The 19,298-nt window shown below is 32.6% G+C and overlaps 3 protein-coding genes across 4 annotated transcripts; 2 read left to right on the top strand and 1 right to left on the bottom strand.

Annotated features, from left to right (window-relative positions):
- Positions 1 to 3,115: 3,115 nt before the first annotated feature.
- LOC130818691 (F-box/LRR-repeat protein At3g59200-like) lies at positions 3,116 to 5,964 on the bottom strand. Its single transcript, XM_057684850.1, has 3 exons — positions 4,696 to 5,964; positions 4,336 to 4,482; positions 3,116 to 3,605 (listed from the first exon to the last, which is right to left on the bottom strand). The coding sequence occupies exons 1-3, from the start codon at positions 5,962 to 5,964 to the stop codon at positions 3,324 to 3,326; spliced, it is 1,698 nt and encodes a 565-aa protein (XP_057540833.1). The 3' UTR covers positions 3,116 to 3,323.
- Positions 5,965 to 12,200: 6,236 nt separating this feature from the next.
- LOC130818304 (uncharacterized) lies at positions 12,201 to 15,115 on the top strand. The gene is made up of 2 exons (XM_057684428.1): positions 12,201 to 12,410; positions 13,685 to 15,115. Exon 2 carries the CDS (start codon positions 13,729 to 13,731, stop codon positions 14,767 to 14,769), a length of 1,041 nt encoding a protein of 346 aa, XP_057540411.1. The 5' UTR covers positions 12,201 to 12,410; positions 13,685 to 13,728; the 3' UTR covers positions 14,770 to 15,115.
- A 253-nt stretch (positions 15,116 to 15,368) lies between these two features.
- Positions 15,369 to 19,226, top strand: LOC130818331 (B3 domain-containing protein Os04g0386900-like). Of its 2 annotated transcripts, XM_057684463.1 has the most exons (4): positions 15,369 to 15,405; positions 15,909 to 16,020; positions 17,778 to 17,913; positions 18,761 to 19,226. In XM_057684463.1, exons 2-4 carry the CDS (start codon positions 16,010 to 16,012, stop codon positions 19,067 to 19,069), a joined length of 456 nt encoding a protein of 151 aa, XP_057540446.1. In that variant the 5' UTR covers positions 15,369 to 15,405; positions 15,909 to 16,009; the 3' UTR covers positions 19,070 to 19,226. The 2 variants fall into 2 exon arrangements, with proteins under 2 accessions (XP_057540446.1, XP_057540447.1); XM_057684464.1 differs by lacking the exon at positions 15,369 to 15,405 and having other exon boundaries at positions 15,838 to 16,020.
- The last annotated feature ends 72 nt before the right edge of the window (positions 19,227 to 19,298 follow it).

Genomic DNA, 19,298 nt, shown 5'->3' with positions numbered 1-19,298 from the left:
TCTTCCATCCCCATTTCAGTAAAAATTAAAAACCCTTAGCCCTAAAAGTCGACTTTCCTCTTTCGAAAATCACTCTTAGACTACTTTTAATCCATCAATTCTTACATTCCTCTTCCAATTTAGTTTGGGATAATCTAGTTTGCACAAAGGTAAATTTTTATGTGTTTTTTTGATTTTGTATTTCGTTTTTTTAGGGTTTTAATAAAGTTTGCTTATATACTCAAATGCAGGTCACTAGTTCTAAAATCAACACTCTTCTAAGTCATCCACAACTAATCAAGGTAATGTTTAATTATTTTAATAGCTTTATTTTGTTGTTTTTTAAAGTATTGTTGTTAATGAGCAATAGAATTTTATGTACATTATATGTTATTAGAAATTTTAATGTTCTTATTAGAAATATTATTTATGAACTTATTAATTGAATTTTATCTACATTATATATTATTAGAAATTTTAATGTTGTTATTTATTAATTGAATTAGTACATTATATGTTAGAAATACTATTTATTGTTTATTATTATTTTAATACTATACATGACTTTATTACTTTATATCTCAAAAAGATTATAATCAAATGAATATAATGTATTTGCATTGGCATGAAGTTGATAATGGTGTTGATTTTGTTTGTATTCATGTAGAAATGACATCATTTCTTGTGACTATAGTATGTTTTTGGAATGGTTCTATTCGAGAAAGTAGTGGCAATGTTCATTATGTTGGGAGTAGACGTAGGTTGTTTGCATGCAACTCGAACATGGATTTGAATGAGTTTAAACGTCTTATATTTTCTAAGATTGGATTGGACTCCACTAGAAGTACCGTTAATATAAGTTTTAAATATGCCATGAGTGGACAATTGCTAGCCTTTCCGGTTGAGGATGATGAGGCAATACATGTTATGTGAGAGCATTCAAAGTCTACCCAAATTTCCTTTTTTGAGTTATACGTAGAAGAAGTACCCTTAGGGAATGTAGTTGCTTCTAATCCTACTCCTACGCCTATGCCTATATCAACTCAAGAAACTCAAAATCATTTTGTTCCTTCCTCATCTTGTACTCTTTCTCAACCCCCTCCGAATCAAGTTCCAATTGATTCAATGGCTAACTTAGAAGAAAGTAATGAGATGGGACCATGGGGTGATGGTAATAAGAGCAATGAGCTTGTTGACGATCCTTCTGAAGATGATGTGGATGTGGATGAGGATGCCCTAGGAAATGACATGACCCTAGGTAACATTCCTACAATCGTTGGTCCTACACCTTATGCTCTATGTCCACCTCTAGATGAGTACTTGGAGAACAACTCTTGGAGAACCTGGGCTTCTGATACCACTTACACCGAAGAAGGGGAGTTGGAGAAGGGTATGATGTTTGATAGTAAGGAAGCGTTGTTGGAAGCTATTAGAGTGCATCATATTCGTAGAAATGTGGAGTATCCAACGGAGACTTCAAACCAAACCGTCCTTGAGCGCACGAGGTTATATGACTTTCACCTCATTGCGTACGGACCGGTAGAGTTGACCGTGCTATTATCAGAGCACTGGTAGAGAGATGGCGTCAGGACACGCACACCTTTCATCTTCCTCTCGGTGAGGCTACCATCACACTGCTTGATGTAGCCTTACTAACACGGCTTCTCATCGAGGGACGTGCCGTGTCTACCACTGGACGCCGGGTATCAAGCTGGCGTGACATAATCTACCGCATCTTAGGAGAGAGCCCTCCAGCAAATGTCATTAGGGGGAGCGGTTTGCGGTGTACATGGTTGGTGCAGACCTTCTCACAACTCCCCGAAGGTGCTGATGAGGGCACCATTTCGAGGTACGCCAAGGCGTAATTATATTTGATAGGAGCTGTCTTGTTTGTTGATAAAACAAACAACCAAGTTCAGCTCCTATATTTGACGTTACTAAACAACCCTTGAGAGCGCATCGCCGAGTACAGTTGGGGGTCCGCGGCCCTAGGGTACTTGTACATGAGGCTTTATGGTGTTGCCAAGAAGAATGTCATGGATATTGCAGAACCATTAGCCATATTACAGGTATTAATAATAATAATAATTTATATTTAGTAAATTACATACTAATTACATTTGTAATTGTTCTGATCGGCCAACCTTACACAAGTGTTGGTCGTGGTGAAGTTGCTCCTCCTCAACAAGCTCATCAGATGTTGCATATGGATCACAATGAAATTTTGCGCGCCGAACACGCAAACACACAGGGATTGGTTTAGGATTCTACCGGGATCAGTTAGTCCTGTTGCGACCCAACCAGGTAAAGATTTCACTACTCATTAACATTACTGCAATTTAATTAAAACATCATTTACATTTTCATAACATATATTATAGTTTTTGTGGGACCCGTACCCTGCCGAAGCCTACGCAGCTATGCCTGAGCACTCGGGAATTCAGTCAGGTGCGTGGAGGGTTTGGCTTCTGTGCCACTCATATGCTTTGACATTGTCGAAGTACATTTACCAGAGCGCATACTGCGCCAATATGGGTTGGTACAGGGCATTCCACCACCTTGCGACACTGAACCCGAGTTACACCATATTTCGCGCAAGAATCAGGGTACGGTGAATTGGACGGAGATCAACAGGCGCCACATGGCTCGTTGGGATCAGAGACTGAAGCATCTAGCCCAAGGTGCGCCCAAGGTGCGCCAATCGATGCTGTTAGTGCACATACTACACTTGACTACATACCGTGGTTGCTCTCCATCACTCGCCGATGAATGATACCACGTGTTTCTTTGCAAATTTCCCCTAAAATTAATTATGAGTTGTTGATTATTAGCAAACAAAAAGTAGCAAACAAGTCAAAAGATAAAAATGTGTGATTTATGAAAGAGTTAGATAATTATATGAATAAAATAGAAAGTAAAGTTAAATATATAGATGAAAATTAAAAAAAGTAAATTATAGCAAAAAATAAAAATATAGCAAATCTGACAACATGAAACAAAATGAAATAAAGCAAGGTTCAGAGTCCCTTTGTCCCAATTAGCATCAAATGATGTTATTTCAGAAAGACAAATGACTGCATATTATTGTACTACCGATGTATGCTAATACTAGGTTCAAACCACTAAAATAATTGTTGTAATATGATTGTATACAAGATTTGCAAAATCATCATAACGTGATAGTGTTAAAAGTATAATTTATACACCACAAAAATTCAACCGCATCAAATATAGCAAAAAAAGAATGATGCTAAAGTAACGTCGATCCAAATTTAGTCGTCACATTACTGGTTCGAAAGCCTACAAATGTAACGACTAATTTCGGACAAATAGATTTCTTTTTATCACTTAAAAGAAATTGAGCATGATACTGAAGACTTGGGCAAGTGTAGTATCTCATCTTCTTTAGCTAGAAAATCTGTTTCCTTGTATCTTTGATCCCATTCTATCACCATTTCCTGTAACAAATTAGCATTTCTAAGGAAGTATTTCACCAATTTCTTCTCTCCTTTGAATCCTTTAAAGTATTTGATGTTGATGGACTTTAAATGAGAATGAACACAAGAAGGCACATCTTGAGCTTCTAGCAAGAATTGTCCACTTCTTTGACTAGGCCTTTTTCCTCCCTATATACCAATGAACATGCAGAAAATTAAAATATGTCCTTTGATTTAAAAATGACCTAATTACAAAATAAAAGAAAATAAATTATACTGAAGACTGAATTATAATGTGACGTGATCCGTTTGACTTATTTATAAAATTGTCTTTATTATAATTTGCATGTCTTTGTGTTGGATATTCAATAAAATCAAAATTTTAAGCTTGGTATTTTTTTCAAATTTTGAAACCTAAAGATAAAAATTTAAAAGTCTTCGCCTATTGAGTGACTCAAACCCAAACAAACTAAAAGACCCAAAACTAACCCTAACCCAACAATGAACTTAAAAAAATGACCCAAACAAAATCTATCACCACCTAAATCCATACATTCAATAGTTTTGACAAGAATGTTATTTATTCACTTGCACCAATATAGCATTTGTGAGGGTAGAATATAAAAATTCTCAAATGAGATGTATCACGATAAGACTATTTCTATTAACTTTGGTCAATATATATTTACTGTGTTAAAATAATTAGTTAAAAAGATAGACTAATTATATAATCTCGTCTCGTGATGAGTCTATGTATGAATAAATAATAAAGATAATGGTAATTGTGAATCATCTATAATAGAAAAATTCATTTGTAATGACTCTTGGAATTTCTTACGATAAGTAATTATAAACTGAAATCAAATCCAAATGTATTTCATATTTTTTTTAAGTGAATATATGAAAATCAAATCCAAACCTGCACCAAGGTGAGAGATTCCAAGCAAGGCGAGCAATTCAGAAAGTCCAATAACACATCGCTCCAATCAAAATCAATGCCAAGAGTAAGTTCTAATTCAGTCAACTTACTAAATATAGGAAGTTCAAAATTGCCACTTGTAAGAGCCTACAAAAAAAAGAAAAACCAAGTTAATTTTAACTATAAAAATAGTGTTCATATAAAGAAAAATTAATAGGCTTTATAAATTTAAATACTCCCTTCGTCGTAAAGACAGTCCTATTTGATTATAATAGTAATAGATTTATTTATAATAACGTGGAACATAACTTTAAGACGGATGGAGTAAGTGCTTTTTAGGGTGAAGAAAATGAAGCATGCCTCCAAGCATTGGCGAGACAAATTCAATGACCGACAACTACAAATCCCTTCGATAAGGTCGAGAATAGTATCACAAAGTTGTTGTTCGTCATCAAAATCATCATCGTTGAAACCGATTTCCAATTGAGCATGGGCGACGGAATCCAAATTTCGGATGACATAGTGAGTAGCTAACCCTACGCGATAGTTAAACCAAACCAAGCTTGGCAAATCGAAATGAACCATGGAACCATTAAGTTGGTCGAGAGGTTCACTTAGTCCATCCTCGAGTGTCAAGTTTTGTAGCAATGGATTAGTAAACCATAGATCACGACCATCCCAATCACACCCGATTATAGCCAATTCTTCAAGCAACGGACACCCAACTAAAATCCCATTTAGATCATGATGGACTAAGGTACTATGCATTCCTACAAAGGTTATATCCTTAAAAAACAAGACTTTAAGGTTTGGGAATGTCACTGAATTTGGGATACTGAGTATAAATCTACAATCCAACTTCAACTTCAACAGATTTCGACATGTCAATTGAGAAAGTTGTAGCTCGCATTGCACTCTCAATTTAGAAAGTCGTAGCTCACAATGTACAATCACCAATTCTTCGAGCAATGAACACTTCGATAGGATCATATTGAGTTCGTGATCAGCAAATCCAACAACCTCGTCCTTGTCAAAAGAAGTATAGACCGAACTCTTAGAGTACCCTTCAAAGGTAATGTCCTTGAGATGAAGGACTCTAAGGTTCGGAAATGTCACTGATGTTGGGATGTGCAGTCTGAAACTACAATCCATCCTAAACACCGCCAAGTTCTGGCAGAACGACTGAGAAAGCGATAGCTCACAGTGCACACTCCTGTCAATCGATAATTCGAACTCAACAAGCTTATGCAAGCATATAGCATGAACCCAACCCTTTATCAATGAATCACAAGTATTGCTCACACAATTAAGTCGAAATTTGTCAATCTGAGATATGTTGCATTGTTCCAAAACCCGACTTACAAACTTTCTAAACAAATTTTTTCTTTGATTTCTCATATCTTCATCTCGAGTATTGAAAATGATTGAATCATCAAAATCGAGATTGCTACTAAGTTTGTATGCGTTCCTCCATCTAGTCGAAAGAACACTAGTTGCCACACTGTATTTTGTAGGTAAAAAAGATAAAATTCTACCTAATAGTTCATCGGGCAAACTGCTTATTATGTCCTTGTTTTCGGGTTCTTTCAATTTCTTCGGAGGATTATACTTTCTTTCATTTACACCCATGTTTTGATTAAACAAAATTCATCAATAGTTAATCTGATCATAGAAAAAGATTAATATCAATAAACACGTTACTTCTAAAGCTCTATATATAAATCATAGTAATTGCTCTCCAACTGTGATAAAAGCTCGTAAAATCAGGCAAAACACTTCAAATTTAATGCAATCAAGTTAGGGTATGATTGAGGTAGAAATGCATTTCCCCCTTTTCAAGTGAAATATTCATTCAAAGTAGTTAAATATAATTAAACAACAAACATATGCTTAAATTTGGAAAAAAAAAAAGAAAAAAAACAACTTATAAACTCTATCAACAAATATTTTTAAATTATGGGTTAATCTAGTGGTGGAAGACTTTCCTTTCAACATATAGCAGGGATTCGAAGAAATTCAAAGTTCTGCCCTAATCCTCAAACAAACTACCCATATTCACATTTGGCAAATCCTAACAAAATAAACACATTATACAATCAAATTAGGCTCAAAAAAATCAAGTTTGACTTGTATGAGACTGTCTCGCCATAAGACGATCCTATATAGTTAGCCTATATTCTATATGATCATTTTAAAATTGTAAATTTATCACTGTTAATATACTAAAAATGTACATAGATCAGCCCGATAGAGATAAAACCGTCTCAAAAAAATTGGTAACCAAATATCAAATATTTTGGCATATATCATAGAGCAACATTTCAAGCAAAAAAGGATTATCTCAATAAATAATGGCAATTTAAAAATTATGTGGGTAAACAGAGTACTACTTTTTCAATATAAGTTTATGGGTTAGACTCTCGCTACCATCACCATCCTACACTCCAAAAAACGAAGGCAAATCATGTGGGTAAACAGAGTATTGCACTATTATACTACAAAAAACTATACATTTTGAAAACTACATTACTGAAGAAGTAACATCATATAGAAGCATAAAAAATATTGAATTTTTGAATTTGGAATTTAGAGCAAACTATGATCAAGATATGACGAGGGTTGATCAGACCGAGAAAGACATGTAAAATAAACAAAGGCCCTAATACATCATAGGCACGACAAAAAGCAAGACAAATCCACGGAATTAACGATACATAATTACACATATTCAAACACAAAATTACAAACAAAGAAAAATAGAAATTGAACCTGAAATTGAAAATGTGGATAGGAAGAAACCCAGAAAAAACGTTAAGTTCTGGGAGCTCAAAAGTTTTAGAAGTAAGAAAATAAATAGATGGTAATAAAGGACGTTTTCCACTTGTTTTTGATGTTTTAACTTTTTGTGCGATTTGAAAATCAAATTACACTAAATGAAGTCCAAAAGGCTCAAATTTAAATCACCTTTTCGGATATATTTGATTGTTCGAATGGTTTATTTAATTCATTCTTATATGGTTTAAAGGAATTATTTTAGTTATAAGCGTTACAAATAAAAATAAATTATATATAGATATGCAATAAAAGTTTATATAACTCTTTTTGTATGAGATTATTTCACTATGAGATTAATTCATCATGAAAGTTCATTATGTTAAAAATTTCTATTATTAAGCTATTTAATCTAAGTATGGGGCACGTATCACAGAGAACCGTCTTATATTTTAAATTTGAATTTGGTATTTTTTTTTTAGTTTTTAAGATATTATCTATTAGAAAAAAAATAGTCGAATTGGTTATTTTAAGATCGTTTAAGAGAAAGTAATAAAATTACGTTTTAGATTTGAAACAAATAGTACTAAAAGAAAGATATATTTTTTATGAGAATTTAAGTGATGGATCATTCTTATTTAAGTAAATAGTAAGCTAATAATATGATAATTCAGCTCGTCTTGTATGAAACTATCATTATGAGACTGATCATAATTAGATCAATTCTCTAATTGATCGCTTTAAAATTGTAAGTTTCATATTAATATATTGTGATCAGCCAACATAGTTGGTCTCACCATGAGACTGTCTCATTTAAGAATTTGTGATGACCAATTTTACCACAATTACAAAAGAAAAAATCTAAGTTAATCCATAATTTTAAAACGAAAATTCCACATAATAGTTTTGAATTATCGGCTTTTTCAAGTGATAGAAAAAAAATTTAATTGACGTGGTGACATTTAGTTTTTAATTTTTCCACATGGTAGAAAAATGGAAGTGTTTTTGTTAACTTTACATTTTACCAAACATAATGATGTTTTTTTCAAAAAATAAACGTCACGATTACTCTAATTGGCCACATATTACATATTCAGTCGAAGGAGTAACATTTTATCTACCATATAGAAAACTTAGTGGTTTAGGTTCACCCTTGAATTTATTGGCTACCACGTGGAAAGCAAAAAAACTCAAGATTATCACACGAAATTTTCCATTTTAAAATACTCCATAAATTTATCATTGATATTGATATTTTAATAATACTTCTTCCGTTCCAAATTAGTTGTAATATTGGCAAAAATCACATTATTCATTCATTACTCTTAATTTCTGATTAGTTTTTAATTTATAGGTTAAAATATAGTCAAATAAAATCTTATTTAATTAGTCTTATTGTAAAGATTACTAATATCAAATTTTTTATTGTTTATAATTAAAAATATTAAAAATTAAATTAATAAATTAAATTGCGTAAAAAGTCGTAGAATTTATAACGGAGGAAGTATGATATATGAATGGAGGGAACTTTTTGATTTGGTTTTAAAGGAAGAAGAGAAATTAGGGGAAAGGAAAAGAAATGGAGTAGTCTAAGTACCCCCCTACTCTAGAATGGACAGTAGCCCAAATGATGAAAATAGCACGGATTTGTACACGTTGCGTCAGTCCATTTAAACGCGTATCTTTTGCTTCTTCACAAGGCTTTGTCTAATCACTAATTCATTTACTCAGGATTGGATACACCATACACCAATTCCTTGTAGATTTAATTTTGCTCTTACAAGAATAACAATGAGATTTTTAGTACACAATAAGTCAAAACAAAAAATTTATACGCTAAAAATTTTTATTATTAGGTATTTAATACAAATATGTATTTAACTCAAATATGAAACATATCTCATATGAGGTGGTCTCATATAAAAATTCATGTAAGATTTATTATTGTGAGTGTTCAACAAAAGCTTGACCTGCTTGATTCAACCCGTTAATCTGTCGATCTGCATTTAAATGGAATGATCAAATTTATAAAAAATAATATGTTAAGAGTTGGGTATCCGATTCCTCTTAATTGGGTTAGGTCATGGGTCAGAAAATACTTCCTTCGTTCCAATTAGTTGCAACATTAGAAAAATAGCACTATTAATTCATCATTCTTAATTTGTAATTAGTTTTTAATCTATAGGTTACAACATAGTCAAATGAGATCTTGTTTGATTCGTCATTGCAAAGATTATTAATACTCCTATCAAATTTTTATAATTTTCTATTACACGTAATTAGAAATATTAAGAATTAAATTAGTGCATTATACTGCGTGAAAAAACAAACGTTGTAAGTAAATTGAAACGGAATAAGTACATTAAGTCGGATACTCCTTGACCCGTTATATTAGAATAAAAATTTTATTTCTAAAAAATATAATGTTTCTTGGCATTTTACTTATTATTAATAGGAATCAACTAATACGTTAAATTTGTTTAGGAATTTTTATACTCAAGTCTACAGAATTACTGTGTAGCTAACTCGCTCATTATAGTCATTAGTGTGTAACTCATCATTTCCTACTTTATATATCTGACGTATCATGTTAATATTCCACCACAAAATTTTTTTTAAAAATCAACATAATTAAAACCGGATATTCGGAGTACCGAACCAATTTATTCGGGTCCCTAAACACGGGTCGATAACTCAGATATTTAATTTTTGGATACCCAAAATACAATACCCAGTTATAAACACCCCTAATAGTGACAGACCTTTTTTTAAACAACTTTGACAACAGTGTTTATATTTCTATAATATACTCAAACTAGATGGATTATTTGATCTAAATTTAAGATGCGCCTTTATATAAGACAGACACATACTACAATTTGTGGAATAATAATTTCAAAGTAAGTGTAACTTTTCTAAATATAAATTTGATACAAATTATACGAGACAGAAAGACTGGTTAATTGTTATCACTTGTTATCTGCATATGCAATTTTTTTAAAAAAAGTTGATATACTTTTATAGATACTCTATTCGTTCATGTATTTTCATTTTCTCAAATAGAAATTTCAAAAAGTTTTTCATTTTATGGTTTTTCCCATTTTTAGATACTTTTTAACAAAAGTAAATTCATTTGATTAATTGTCCTAATACATTTTAACTATACTTCACTTGATTCTTTTTATATTATGAAAAAATATAAAAAATATCTCAGCTATTACCCATTAGCTCAAATAAACCATAGTATTGAATAAATTAAAATATTTTTATACCATATAATCAATCTAAAAATACTTTTAAATTATTAAATTAAATAACAAAATAATGAAAAATTGTTTATTTGAAAAAACCTATCATAAGTCTTGTTTGAGAAGAACCCTATATTAGTTGAGAATATTTTGAATCATCTACTAAAAAAATTATTCTGTAGCTGACCTTATAACTCTTGGGATTAAGATTTTAATATTATTTTTGTTGTTGTGTAGAATTTATTCTGAACTAATAAGTAATAGTTGAAACTTAAGATCATTTTGGATAATTTTTAATTCTTTATACTAATGGTACTCTTATCCTCATTGTAACCCCCTCTCTCTTTTCGCCAACAACTAATAACCAACAACCAACAACCACTCTTATGAGATAATGCCCCTTAATGAAACAATTTTCTCATAAGTCCAACTTGAAATAGGAAAAATATAGAAAAAGAAAAATAAATTTGATTTCTCATTTGATGGAGTTCAGCAAACAACTTACGTTAACCCAAAAAGGTATGTGGTGAGTTTTAGAAAAGTTTGAATAATCAATTAGACAAACTAAAATAAAAATTGATGCTAATCGAGAGAAACATAATAATACTTTAAATATTCAAAGAAAACTTCATATCTAAAAATGCAACAAAATTAGTAGTCCCTCTTATTCTAAAACAAAGGATTACCATTTAAGCAAGACTCCAAGAGTCACTGATTCTAAATTTTGGTAGTGGTGTTATATTTATCTAATCTTATAATTAAATTTGATTTAACCAGATTTTAAAAATTATATATTGTATTAATTTTACTGTATAATAATAAAAAAAAAAGATTGGTTGTGAGCATGCCATTTGCTTTTTTTTTTCATTGGGTAGTACTAATGAAATTTTGACTGATTTTGCATTTTTTACACTTACCATATATACAAATGTATATTAGATGCAATAAATAATTATTATTCCAATTATACAGTTGTATATAAGTGCACTGTTTAAAAAATTATAATGAGAAATATATAATATACTGTGTAAAACATTATACTGTCTGATAAAATTCTGAAATTACACCGCATAGAAAATTATACTACAGAATAAATTACATTTATCCCACTGTAATTGAAATTACATTATTTAGAAAATTATACTTCAAAATTACAATGTGTATAAATTATACAGCAATTTAGAAATTACTTAAAGTACATAATAGCCTATTTTTCCATCAATTGTTATTTAAAACTAAAATGACATAAAATTAATTGAATTCTAGGAAAAATGTGAAGTATGGTTTGTAATTTAAAATTTCATTAAAATATTAACACTAATTCAATGAGATGGTCTCACGGAGACCATCTCTATTGGGCTGGTCTAATATACATTTTTTGTCTTAAAATGATTATTTATAACGTTAAAGTGATCACTTATAATTTTAATATAATTACTTTTTATAGTCTTAAAGTGATTACTTATAACCTTAAAAAGATTACTTATGATCTTAAAGTAATCAATTGAAAAAATGGGCTATTATATGGACCCGTCTCATAGTGAGACGGTCTCATGCAAGACGAGCTGAAATATTAATGTATTTAAAAATCCGTGCATTGCACGAGTTTCTATCCTAGTATATTTATAATCATGCAAAACTAAAATGAACACAAAATCTAATTTTAAACGGACTAAAAACAGGTGACCTGATAACTCTAACCAACCCCAAAAACTTTGAGAATTTAACGGAAAATACTACAGCGGTTAGATAAGACATAAGAAAATGCTATTATATAAAAAATGAAAAAAAGGGTTCATAAATGTTCCATGATACAATGAGAAATTTTCGTTGGTTATTTATTAAGTTAGGATTATACTAAAATATCATTGAAATGTTTTACTTGGGCAATTTTTCTTGTGAGTACATGATACCCTCCCCCTGAAAAACTCTTTGGTGAGAACTGAGACCTAAACACCAACGAAGCAGAATTCCATAAAAAGCTACTGCGTACTGGAATCTTCTTTCTCCCTCTTCTCAATTCAGTTTCCGGCGATTGCTTCATTTTCCGATAAGGTTTTTTTTCTCTCCACTCCGTTTCTTTCTATTCTCTTCATTTATTTGTTGAATTTAATGTTTTGTTGCCAAACAAACTTGAGTGCGAAGTTTAAATTAGTGCCGATTGATTTGCGTTTTCTGTCTTTTGCTTAGCGTTTGATTTGATAATGGCCCAAAATATTTGTTCATGATTATTAGAATGAGGAAATTTTAAGTTAGAAATAGAGAAATTAGGGTTTATGATTTTTGAAAGGAAATTGAAGGGGGTCAAATTGAATAACTAAGAAGATGATGTTTGAGCAATATTCAGTGATATGTTCGTGATTTTTTCTAGCACACACTATTTAGGGTAAATTTCGGGTGTAGATAAACGATGCCTTAGCAATTAGCATCTCTAACTAACATGGTATATATACGCTTACGCCCAATTTACCTCCATTTCATCAAATCAAATCATTACATCTTATTCCTTCATTTGGTATATGACTAAATCTTCCACCAGCATTAGGAGTATAACGAGATACATTTTGTATCTTGCATTCTGTAACCTTTTCGTTGACTTTAATCTGTTATCCTGTTTGTTTTGCATTATAGAATATGAAATGTATGCATGGCAATGGGCAATAGGCCATAGGCATTAGGCACAGTACTCAGTATCTCAGAATCTGAGTTTTTCTAGGCATGTGGAACCACTTATGACTTATGTGGCTTTAGATCCATGAAAGTAGATGTGCTGATTTACACTGCTTCAAAATACTGTGAATGTTGAGGAAGCAGGTCGAGATTAGAATTATGATGAAACTTCAAAATTTAAGAACTTCTATAATGTTGTTATTGATTACTGCTGTGATATGTATGAACATCAGACAGATACCACTCTTAAAGTATGAGTCTTATAGATGTCCATGTCTATTCAGCTCTTTTTCTTCTAAAATATAAGATGTGATCATTACGTCGGATTGAAAAGGGTGGCATCTTGGAGGATACTCTTGTGGAAGCAATTGATTGTGCCAAATGTTTTCCTGATAGACTGATGTTCTTTCTTTCCAAGAGTGGCTTTTATATTATCTAAGCTGAAAGATGACTTTTTGGTCTTCTCTATTATGATCTTTCACATACTGTTGGTTATTTCTAACTAATAGTTACATGACTTCCCTAGACTTTACCTTTTTTGATGAATTCCACCTCTAAGAACCTACAAACAGTTCATTTCTTTGATGTTATTACTTCATTTTTTAGTTTTTCTTGCTTTGTTTCAATGGTGCGTCTCATATATCAAAGTTACCTAGCAGGTGTTTGTAGAGTTCCTCTGTATTTCTTTGAGGCATAAGACAAGATGTTGGCTGCTACAAACAATAGTGAAAGTGCTTTATCCGTGGCTGGCCCTAGGCCTGGAATGGAGTGGTCAACTGTTCCATACTCTGTTCCTCAGGTTCCTGGTCCGAATGGAAGGCAACGTACATCAAGTTTGGAATCACCAATCATGCTATTGACTGGTCACCAAAGTGCAATCTATACTCTGAAGTTTAATCCGACAGGGACAGTCATTGCTTCAGGTTCACATGATCGAGAAATTTTCTTGTGGAATGTGCATGGAGATTGCAAAAACTTCATGGTTCTGAAGGGTCACAAGAATGCCGTCCTTGACCTTCATTGGACCACTGATGGAACTCAGATAGTTTCAGCTAGTCCTGATAAAACAGTTAGAGCATGGGACGTGGAAACAGGGAAACAAATCAAAAAAATGGCTGAGCATTCCTCATTTGTTAATTCTTGTTGTCCTGCTCGAAGGGGTCCGCCTCTTGTTGTTAGCGGGTCAGATGATGGAACTGCAAAGCTTTGGGATATGCGTCAAAGGGGTGCCATTCAGACATTCCCAGACAAATACCAAATAACTGCTGTCTGCTTCTCTGATGCGTCTGATAAAATTTACTCTGGTGGGATAGATAACGATGTTAAAGTGTGGGATGTTCGCAAAAATGAGGTAATGATGACCCTCCAAGGTCACCAGGATATGATAACCGGGATGTCTTTGAGTGCTGACGGATCTTATCTTCTCACTAATGGTATGGATTGCAAGCTTTGCATATGGGACATGCGCCCGTATGCTCCTCAAAATCGTTGTGTGAAGGTTCTGGAAGGTCATCAGCACAACTTTGAGAAGAACTTGTTGAAATGTGCTTGGTCTCCTGATGGTAGCAAAGTTACTGCCGGAAGTGCAGACCGAATGGTTTACATATGGGATACAACCTCTCGACGTATTTTATACAAGCTCCCTGGTCATACTGGCTCTGTTAATGAATGTGTTTTCCACCCGGAAGAGCCCATTATTGGATCATGCAGTAGTGACAAACAGATCTACCTTGGGGAGCTGTAAACTGTTTTTACTTGTCGATACGAACACATTCAGCTTTGATATCACTCGATTGTGCAATCGTCACCGTTTTCCTCTTTCAGATTTGTCACCACTAATTATCATTTTCCCTTTAGCTTAGAACTTGCTGCTTCAGGGTAGAGTTTCTCTAATGCTACTGGTTTTGTTCCATTTTAAATCGCGCTCTTTCTGGGCGATTCTCGGACTGAATTAGATTTTTGTATGCAATGGTTGTCGTGGTGTTCTTATGAGGTAGGAATTAGGATTGAGTGTTATCATTTATCATGACTTCAATTGGGTTAGTACTGAAAAAATTAGCATAGTTTCAAATGAAATGTAATTGTTGTCATGGATGGTTTGAGATTAGTTCCCCATATAATTGTTTAGTCCCGCTGCAACTCCCATGTTAGTAGTTGAGATTAAGTACTAAAGATTAATCCTTGTGTTTCTTAATATTTCTTTAAGGATGATTTTCATTGCGTTTGAAAACCATCTTATGCTGCTATTAATAATTCAACCTATTGTTTATTCACTGAAAATAAGTTTACGTTATGATTATTCTTAAATTGCACCAATTGTATGTTTTCAGTTTTGATGGACGCATTCAATATGTGAGATTGTTTAATGAATGATGAAAAGGTGAGTTATTATTATTGTATATTTTTTTTATAATGTTAATTGAAATCCTTGTGTTGCTTTGGTTGTTTCACTTTGCTTCTTCATGATTTTCAAGTACACATTTCTATCATTGATATGAAGATGGAGATTAGGTGTCTATTTGATAGATAATTGTTGATTTGATAAATGACTGTCGGTTGGTATGATCAGTTGCAAGTATTGACAAACATTTTAGCCGTATAAATTAGTTGTTATAAAGGCGCTTAGTAAAAATTAGTTATCAAGTATTGACTATTCATATAAGAGAAAAATAGGTAAAAGTAAAAAGTAAATAAAAAAATTACTCAAAAAAGCTTTTTAGTTTTCAATTAAATATCAATTTTTAACGAGTTATCATAAATTCCATTTACTAGACAAACCTTACACTACACATAGTAAATGAAAACCGGTGAAAGAAGAGGGTGAAGTGATTTAAAACAAGGTTATGAATACGATTCTTATAATAAATAAAAAATCAATGATAGGACGACACGTCAGATAGTAGGAAGTAAAAATATAACAGAGCACGTCAAAGACATTTGAGCAGCAAGAAGCAAGCAGATAAAAGGAGTTAGAAGTATCAGCCATGGCTATGAGGTAACATTTCTGGCTTTTAACTTTTTTATTTGCTCTCTGTTTTTTTCACCTACTAAATGGATTTATTGTTCTTTCTCTGCTTTTTTTTTTTTTTTTTTTTTTTTCATAATCCCTTGGAATGTTCCTTTTAATCTAGATTTTCTCGGGTTTAATTTTTTTTTGATTTAAGCATATGTATTTATGAGAAACCCATCGAATCGATATTTATTCGACCCACTTTAACCCGACATCAAAACAAATTTGAACTTTTGGCAAAAACTAATATAAACGCAAAACCTGATTTTCCTCGACCCAAAATTAGCCCAATGACCCAAACAAAGGAAAAAATTAGAAAATAAAATACATTAATTTGATATCTGCATTATTATACTGAGAATTCTGAATTGCATGATAATTATACCTGTTAATTTTTGTAGTTTTGAATTTATATTTTTTTAAGCCGTAAAAGAGATATATTGGCTGTTTTTAGAGGTTAATAAAATTGTAAGTCGATTTCAGAATATGAGAATTTGACGAAAACAATTTTAATATTTTTATCATGATTTTATATCGAATTTGTTAATAATTGAGTTTTTAATAGTACTAATAATATTTTCCTATCCCTCTAAATTTTTAGATTTGCCACTACTTATGTTGCCTTAAAATAATACTTATAATGTATCATATAGACATATACTAGTATATTTATATTTAAATTTTTTTGTTTCTAATTAAATTATGCAAAAAGGATGTATATCAGTTATTTCATAGAAGTATGGAGTATAATAATACCTCAGTTCTGAACTGAAATATTTGCAAGTGATTGTGACATGTTATGTTGGAAAACATCAGTTCTACGGACATGAATTGTAATTCATACAAGAACTATGCAAATTTTGAACACCTTAGTTTTTTTTCATGGTACACTAACATTTCATTGCTACAATGCTATTAAGCGACTTCCATTTAGACCTATGCTCCTACTATTGCGGAGTTTTAAGGATCGTATGTACATAGGATTAGATCGTTTTCAATTGACACTTAATAGCAAATATTATCTTTGAACATAGCTATTGTAAGTCCGTCTTACCTAAGATTTGTTGTGATGATGTAACCCATCACCTATAAGATTGCAATCTAAGGGTCATTGGTCATAAATTCTTGTCATTTTCAACTCGGCCCTTATAAAACCCTTCTAAAAACGGGCTGGATAAGGGCTCAAAATGGGAGCTTGGCTCATTGAACACTCGTACTCATAATAAATGTGAGTGAAGAAGATAAGTAGAGGAGTGAATTACAACAAGAAATATAGAGACATAAGGTTGATAGTATGAAGCTCAACCTATGAGCTTGGCTTGATTACAACGCTTACGTGGGTATACGGCCAAGGAGCGGGGATGTAACAATGCGAAAGCTGGCAGCAAACTTGACAGTGAGGTGCAGCTTCAAGCTGCTCGTTCGAGTGGCTGCTACCCCTGCTCTTTCGAGCATTGCGAGGTTGGCTGGCTTCCTTTGTTTCACTTGAATGCTTCAACTCCGAACCCCAATTTCAATGTTTCCTGATGTTTCAAGACACATCTTTGTTTTTACCAAAGCTCGACGAGCAAAGTCTTGATCTTCTTGTAGTAGTTAACTAGTAATTGCTCCTACTTGATCTTTGGTTTGTTTTATGTTTAGGTTCAACAGTGAACTATATTGTGATACATCATTTTCTTGCTTTCATATTCTTTGTCTTACTTTCGTGACGTTTATGTCTTTGGCCTCGTATTCTGCTGGAGATCATCGGACATGGAAGTTTCCGAAGCAATGGCAGCTGCCAAGCAAGATGATGACATTGAGCCACTTTCAGGACAACCCTTCTTTCATGTTAAGCTTACGAAATCGCATGTTGGTGCCAGAAGAGTTTATCAAATGGTAAATCACTTGTGCTTCTTATTTATACAAAGTTTTCTGATAAATTGATATAAAATTAAAAACAATCACTTTGTTATCACAAGGCTAAGGTTGTGTATAATCGAGTGATCGACCCCCAAATTTGCCTAAGCGGCACTTAGCATTGGGGCAACTACATGTTATTGTCTAGCACAATGTATCATATCCAAACAGAACACAAAGATACAGCGTAGACTATGTGGGTGTTTGCTAGTTGGCTTTTAGTTAACATTTTTTGTTGGTTTTTGGCCTGTTAGTTGGTCAAGAGGCTAAAAAATGTTTTTTTTAGTAAATGACCGTTTCTCAGCCGAAATCAAAATCAAAAAGTTGTTTTGGATTTTTTTTTATTAGCTTTTGACTTGCTAACCCATTTTCCACTAATAAACAACTAACAGTCGATACCTAATTTACAAACATTGCCCTAAACAATTGTCTTATCCAACCACATTAAAAGCCAACAAAAACAGTCAACACTTTCAGTTAGTCAAACAAGCCAACTAAAAAAGCCAACAATCTACCATCATTTCCCGAACACTCTTGTATCATTATGATATTGTAGACACTAGACAATGAATTTGTATCATTCTTGGCTATATATGTTTCTAATATGTACCTCTTTATGACTTTATATGTGATATATCATCATCATCATCAACCCATCAACCCAATGAGTGCCGCCTAAGGCGGGGTTTGAGAGGGCGGAAAAAAAGGCAGACCAGTACCCTTATCACGAGGACTATATGTGATATGTATAATGCAAATCTATTAGTTCATATCTTGTGCTTACATACATGAATATAATGGCTAGTTAGCTTGCGTTTCCGATCAGATATTGCCTGTACACTTTACTCGGATACTTCCCAACAAAACCGTGCCAGTGACCCTCACTTGCAGCGGGAAGAGTTGGGAGACGATTTATCTAGGTAAAGGTTTGTGCTTCAACAAGTTCAGCCCATCAGGATGGAAGACATTTGTTGTTGATAACATGCTCAAGGTTGGAGATTTCTGTGTGTTTGAACTCATGGAATGCAGTGATATCGCTCTCAACTTTAAGGTTCAAATTCTTCGAGGCGACTTTCCATCGGTTTTAGAGAACAAGGAAGCCGGTACAATCTACAATCCCATTGTTGTTGAGTAATATGATCATTAGAATGATTAAGCTGGTTTTCCCTGCTTGTAGTGAATGTAGTGGTAGTTAGGATGCTCATAAACTTATGTTACTTAGATTCGGGAATTCATTTTCGATATATGTATGCATTCAAGAGTCTGACTCGGCTAAATTATGGAAAAAATAATATTTTGTTCAAAATTGAAGTTTTTCATGTCCGAGTGTTGACTATCTGACAAGGGTACATTGATAGAATGAA

Source organism: Amaranthus tricolor, chromosome 7, assembly GCF_026212465.1.
Source record: "Amaranthus tricolor cultivar Red isolate AtriRed21 chromosome 7, ASM2621246v1, whole genome shotgun sequence".
In the NCBI taxonomy this organism is placed as follows: domain Eukaryota; kingdom Viridiplantae; phylum Streptophyta; class Magnoliopsida; order Caryophyllales; family Amaranthaceae; genus Amaranthus; species Amaranthus tricolor.
The sequence above is the reverse complement of the archived record's forward strand: the minus strand, read 5'-3'. Positions and strand labels throughout refer to the sequence as shown.

Bases quoted from the DNA above. Each gene is read 5' to 3' on its own strand.
- LOC130818331 (XM_057684463.1), top strand. The intron at 17,914-18,760 runs GTAAATCACTTG...GTTTCCGATCAG, and splicing joins CCAGAAGAGTTTATCAAATG to ATATTGCCTGTACACTTTAC.
- LOC130818691 (XM_057684850.1), bottom strand. From the start codon at position 5,964: ATGGGTGTAAATGAAAGAAAGTATAATCCTCCGAAGAAATTGAAAGAA. The intron at 4,483-4,695 runs GCATGCTTCATT...TTTTTTTTGTAG, and splicing joins TGTCTCGCCAATGCTTGGAG to GCTCTTACAAGTGGCAATTT. The intron at 3,606-4,335 runs GTTTGGATTTGA...ATTGGTATATAG, and splicing joins AATCTCTCACCTTGGTGCAG to GGAGGAAAAAGGCCTAGTCA.
- LOC130818304 (XM_057684428.1), top strand. From the start codon at position 13,729: ATGTTGGCTGCTACAAACAATAGTGAAAGTGCTTTATCCGTGGCTGGC.